At 34.6% G+C, this 6,991-nt stretch overlaps 1 protein-coding gene across 1 annotated transcript in view; it reads right to left on the minus strand.

Moving 5' to 3' along the window:
• Positions 1-6,418, minus strand: part of LOC144468541 (limbic system-associated membrane protein) — a 233,643-nt gene extending 227,225 nt beyond the window's left edge. Inside the window, exon 1 of the mRNA XM_078178101.1 lies at positions 6,280-6,418. Coding sequence (XP_078034227.1) covers positions 6,280-6,373 — 94 coding nt within the window. The 5' untranslated portion in view covers positions 6,374-6,418. The remainder of the gene's footprint in view (positions 1-6,279) is intronic.
• Positions 6,419-6,991: the final 573 nt, after the last annotated feature.

Here is a 6,991-nt window from a genome sequence, read left to right on the forward strand (position 1 = left end):
TTTAATCGTGACAGCTCCGACGTTCTCTTAGTAAAATTTTGTTACCTGCCTGAGTTACGGAACACACAAAATGTAAATGAACAGCATCCACGGCAACACGGCGGTATGGGCCACTATTAAAAGAAGCAATAAATCGAGGATACGATGATCGCTTGGTGAATTAAGATAAAAATTTCCAAGCGAAACGACCGCTATTAAATAAGTCCCGAAGTATTTTTTCCGCGAGAATAATATGCACTATTTTCTATTTATTCATTGCGTTGTACATACTTAGTTTCTATTGTTTAACGCGTAACGAACAGCGGTGCAAAAGTGATGTTCTTGAATTTTTCTGCAGGAACTTATTAACAGTACATGAATAAGTTTGTTCGAAATACGTATAGTTCTCGCGCAACAAGAAGGCACCTTTGTGTCTACATTCCCCCTCTTACTAACTGCCCTACTGCCACAGCTAATAAAAGAAGGAAAATAAATACAAAGCTGCCTTCTAAAACTTGTTTAATTTGTAACTGAAAAAAACATTTTTCGTTCCTTTTTACACGAATTGCGAAGTGATAGTGCGGTTTGGCGAAATTCGAAATGCGAGGCTTAAAAACTTAAAATGCGCTTTTCTCAGAATCGATAACTTTAGGATTAATTGACTGATCGATTTCAAAAAGAGATTCGTGATAAGGTTATTTCTTGCAAATGTTAGAACTCGTTCACTTTTTCGAAATTATTACAATGCGGACATAAACTATGGAATTTTAAGAAAATTATTTGTTTTAATTCGAGTAATAACTGTTCGATAAATAAGTTAATAAATGCAACTACCAAAAAATGTTTTCTTGTATATAACAGTTTAAAAGTGTGTCTACAGCCTATTTTGTTCCTTTACAGTTCTATTTTCGGTCCACTATTTCGATTGGCAAAGAAATAAATTAGGTTATGCTAATAGTTTATTCGAAATTGAATCTGCGCTTATCGACATTCGTCGTCGCAATTCAAAAATCATATTCTAAAATATAAAATCAATTGAAATCAATGAAGCGTAATGAACTTGCGCAATCACTGTTAAAACACTTCTTATTTCCTAATATTAATTTACGCTTATGATTACAGCAAAACAATGAGTTTTTTAATAAAACAATGAACACTTCCCTTCTAAGAGAAATGCACATTGTCATTTCACCGATTTCGAAATGTTTTTATAGCCAATTATAGCCGTTTAATTAGATGCAATACTAATTATAATTTTAATACGTATCGGGTTATGTAAAATTATCCTGATTAATGTATGGATAAAACAATTCTTGCCAATTTTAAGAAAACATTGTTTGAACCAGTGAAACCATTTATTCCCGGAATAGGAAAGCAAGCTTTAGGAAAGTAATAACATTTCTTGCAGACTATTCAATTATATCTGCAGTTCAGATTTTCTTGATACGCCAGTACGGAACTTAATAAATTGACGCGGATTAACATTTAAATTCACGACCGGTCGAATCCGAAGATAATACTTTGACTCCTTAACAAATACGCTATTGAAAACCGTACGACCGCGAATGCGTCGTACGGAGCGAGTAATTAATTCAGATGGTAATTATAACGGGCCATGTATTTCACCGGGGTAATAAATGTGATCGGTCAAACACTGATCCTGAACAAACAAATTGGTTTTCCGGCCTCTCTTGAAATTCATCGACGCGGAGTAATTTTCAATCATACCGAATAAAATCTGATCTGTACTATTCCCGAAATATCGTGAAAATTTATCATCCGCCGACGTTGGTTCCTTCTCTAAAATCATTCGCTGTAATCGTAACCGTTTTTTTCTGTGTGTGTGTTTTTTTTTGTTTTAATAATAGGATTACACATGGGTAATCCTATTTCCGGCATTAGCAATTTCACAATTCCATACTTTCCCAAAGATGTCGCGTTTGCGAGAATTTCCCGACATTTGCCGAATTGGATAACGTTATCGGTTCAGTTTCGAGGGGCAATTAGGTGACTTTTTCCATCATTTGTATGCAGTATATTTGAACTGGAATCTAATATTCCGATGAATTGGTAAAAGAGTTAAACAGATTACAAAGATTTAAAAAAGCGTGTAATATTAGAGCCTGTAACCTTTAATAAATTGATAGATTTACTACCTCTGCTCTTTTTTAAGGAGTTTAACGTCTTACGTTTCCTTTGTTAATCTTCTCTGTTACTATACTTTACAGTAGATTAAGAAATATAACTCATCGTTATTACGAAAAACAATTAGGAATTATACAGAAATTAGTCTATCTGTATAAGCATTACCAATAATTATTTACAACAAAGTTTTTTCACGTCTCATTTTGATAAAACTTGCATACGTTGTTCAGCTAGACATTTCGAACAACTTTCCCGGTACAAAAAATGTCATCCTCTTTTAGTTTCCGAGATATGTATTCGCAGGAAATTGCAGCTACTACTACATTGAATTTTGTGTGCAGGTGCATGCCCCATGGCAACGTATGCGTCAACTCGGTGCGGAAGTTTATTTACTGTTTCTATAAACGCATCATGGAAACTAATGAGCAGTCTATATAGCGGACGTACCTTTTAAAACAGATGATGAGGTTTACTTGAACCAAGACCTAGTCAGTCATTAATTTGGTCACCTAAGGGATGTTACCCAGAACTAACTTATACTTATCAGGTTTGCAAATTCGTAATTTTTTGATCTAAGTTAGGCATGAATTGAGTCCGACTTTGAAGCTAAATCGAAGTTGAATCGAAATTAGATCGAAGTTAAATTGAAGTAAGATTCATATTAGGTCCAAGTCAGTTCTTTGTTTTTGAAAAGTTTATCCATTACGTATTGACGCATTGTTACCTATAGTTTTTCGCAAATTAAATAATCATGACATGTCTCATAACGAAAAAAATAGTTCAACCTGCATGACACATTTAAGGATCATGTTGTAAAAAATTAATGTATTATGCACTGTCCTAATTTCATGGTAACAGAATATCGACTCTTTCACACATTTGTTAATGAATATTTCAGCTTCCATATGGTACCGTAAATTAGCGTTTCAATTATAAAACAATGGTAAGATTAAAATAACTGATATCTACTGTACAAATAACTTCGCTTATTCACGATGAGATTTTCATTATGGGAACTAATTATCTAGCGACGAAACGAAGTATTCCAGCTCTTACGACGCAGTAAAATTATTGCGAACGTGAAAATCTCATGATCCGTAAAACCGCTCGCTGTGTATAAATTACAGACAAACCAATAAAACAGCACTATTTGCTGAAATAAAGGACAGGATGCGGCGCAAAAAGCGCTCTAATAAATCTGCGGAATACAAAAAGGAGTTACCCATATATTACATTTCTCACCGCCAATACTTTTATAAAACATCTTCATCTCCTATCGTTTATTGTTCTGCGCTATTCAGTGAAACTTAATCATAGAAATTATTAGAAAAAAGATTTAATCATAGAAATCATACTTTATAAAACTGATTCAAATTATTTATAATTTTACGTACAGCTTCTTTTTCAAAAAAATTTCATTTTCGATTATTACACTCTTGTAAATTATCATTTATACGAATATACTTCGCTGAGACTTTTCCCTACTCTTATTGACTGCATCTGAATGCACACAATGCAAAAATAATTTATTGACGTTGTTCTCCGGGTTCACTGATTCAATTGTTAGAACTTTTGAACATTTAAGTGTACACTCTTAAATCGCGAGTCGTTTATGTGACAGAGATAAGAAATACACGCAACATTACTATGATGAGTGAGTTTTGATAATTTTTTATTTTTCACGAATATGTACACCAGATAGATGTACGCAATACACGACTTTACTCTCCCAATATTTTCACACAACATTTCCTCGTATTTCCGCTTTTTATTCACCGAAACCCAACAGAACTACGCGGCTCGACAACAGTCATGAAATCACAACTTTATTGCGTATACACTACCATGTGTCAAATTTCTCGCAGCAGATCAAGGTCCATTATGGTGAATGGTCGTAAATCAAATAAAATTTCGATGAAATAAGGATAATATTTACGACAGTGCCTAACCTAGAAATAATGTTGTTGCCGGGATAACATAAAAATCGAGAAACGAAGAACAAATCTTATTCCCCAATTTGTTCATTGCCTCGAATTTTCGAATTCAATAGTCCATATATTTCATGCGTGCATTGTGCTCTTCTTTAAAAAGTTCATTTTTTACGCTGTACTGACGATATAAACTCTAGAAGCATTTTTATATAAACAATGAACTCTAATGAAATAACGTTATATTATTATAAGAAATTATTAGTAGATGGTTTCATTTTTATATATGAAAATGACACCCTGTTATATTTGACTCATCGTAAATATCCACTTTTATGTTATTGTCTTGAATAAAATATAAGATTCAACGTGTTAGTAAATTTTGAAATTGTGATAGCAACGTTATCAAAATACCAGCTTTTTCGATCGACCAAGGCGTACGAGTATTATTTTGACATTCAGAAAGAGATACACAGAAAACAATTTACGAAGGATTTGTTGGGTTCAATTTTATTCTACCCACTCGCTAGACAATTGTTATTCTCGATCTTATTCTGTGAGTAAAACAAAATAAATCTTTTTGAATGTAACAAGATAACAATATCGCCAAGACAAATAATATAGCATTATTTCTACTTACGAATCTAAAAGTGATTATATTAAAATAGATATCAGAATAAACTTTATAAAAAAACGTTTGAAATAACAGAAGTCTCAGATTTTTCTTTCCATATTTCCTTTCAGGATTTTTACTGAATAAGGAACACGTAATAAGAGTAAAAATATTTTCGTAAAAAGGAAGTCCCGCTATCTTCAATATACCTCTAATTTTATATTATTCTCTACTCTAACTGTCTAGAACCTACAAAGTGCAGTAGAAAAAAATTTCACCATTAAGCAACGATTCGAAATAACAATTTATTTGAAATACTACTTTGTTCAGCATCATTTCAATCCTGTTCCCACAGCATCTAATGGGTAGAGCACCCCAAGTGTTATGCTGACCTTTTATCGAACCCCTGACAAATCGTAATGTTCGCCAAGTCGGATACGTCAGTGTCACTGTACTAACTACGGCGGTGCTTTTACATTGATACAAATTGCCACGTAAAATTTATTATTAAAAATTCTGTATTTATAACGTAAAAATGAGGTAGCAACTTTGTCTCTAAAAATTAAAAGAGGAAAACTTTGATCGTTAGTGTCTTTTTAGTAATTAGCAGACTGCGAATTTATGTTATTACATAAATTAAATAAATATATAACAGCGGAAATATTATGAAAATGCAAAAGTATCTTATTGTAATCATTGCAATAATATTAGGTGGTTTCCATAATTGTGGGAGACAATTTTATTTTAAATAAAAATCTGTAGTCCAATTAGTCAGGTTCAAAAATTATGGCTTTACCAGAGCTACGATATACCAAAGACTTATTAGGTGGCTGTATTTTAAATTATGTCACTCATTTATCAAGCAATTTTGCTTTACCTACCTACTTTGAGACAGTTCAAACAGTAAATAAGTCAAACGTAACTATCTTTTACGATGGCAAATGTAGTGATTGAATTAACTCTTTGGAGCTACAGTTACATATACTTTTGTATAATTTTTCACGAAATCTAAACATACTTATTTCTAAGTAAAATTTTAACCCTTTTAAAATCCTTGCAACATAAATTCTTATGTATCAATTCTCTTTCAAATTCTATCCAGACAGATTAATAATTTTCCACGTTATTCTGGCAAATAAGAAACGAAAAAATTTTCCGAGTGCAAACGCTCCAAAAACATTGATTTTCCAATAAGTTTTAATACATTTTCGTGCATCTTCCGAATACAGCGGGTTAACCCCCGACAAGTTTCCCTCTCAAGTGCCACAAAACATTACTGTCATGTGAAACACAGTGACAGCCATAATCAAAAAAACTTGCGAAATGACAAGAAGTTTTTCGAAATACCATACTCTGTCTTAAAGAGCGGGAAGTTTCGTCCAAACGAAATTACGAGCAACTTCCTCGAGCTTAACACTTTCCCTCGCGACATATATTAATAACCAGCGACTGTAACGTCACAGAAATTTCCGTCACAAAACGGACTTTTCAAGAATCCGTCGACACCGGCGAGAAACGTCTCCTTGCGGCACTGATCGGCTTCGGCGGCAAAACGACGGCAGACGCGTCCGAACGCGATCGGAAACATCGCGAAATAAACGTTCGTTTACTCACCGACTAATTCCGGGCGCACACCAACCAACAACGTAGTCACTACCAGAAGAGGCACCTGCGGTCCACGCGTGCACAAACCACGTTTTTCACACATGATTCACTGTACGGAAAACACGAAACACACGTAGCGCTTGCCGCGTCGAGACTGAAGTTCGGAGCTCGTGGAATTCTCTGTATATCCTAAGCGCACGAGGATCCCCCACCCGCGCCAGTTGAACCCGACTCGCAGAGGGTTCGCCCCAATACGAAGCACCTTGTTCATCCCACCCCCTACCGACACTGTGCTCAAAGAGACTGCTGTCAATCGGCTTGAGTTCTGCCTATACCTCGTCATACTTACGAATCACCCTTACCTAATTGTTCACCGATCTAACGTCGATCGAACGAAATGACAGCACGCACGTGCTACAATCAACCCCTCCAGAGCACGGTTCATTCGTTCCATGTTCTATTGAACCCGTGTTAACATCGTGACTGCGAAATCACAACCCAGAAAACAGAATGTCAAAATTATATTGATTATCAGTCTAAACCTTCTATTTGCTACAACCCCTAATAGTATTTGATGCAGTTGAACACCGTGCAACGAAAATTTTGATTCTAAAGCTGATAAAAGAATAGCGCAATTCTTATGAATCAGTGTAGTAATTGACGTGTCCAGTGGAAACTAAATCTAATACAGCCAACCCTCCTATACGTGCATACACTGAGA

This window comes from Augochlora pura, chromosome 1 (assembly GCF_028453695.1).
Source record: "Augochlora pura isolate Apur16 chromosome 1, APUR_v2.2.1, whole genome shotgun sequence".
Classification (NCBI taxonomy): domain Eukaryota; kingdom Metazoa; phylum Arthropoda; class Insecta; order Hymenoptera; family Halictidae; genus Augochlora; species Augochlora pura.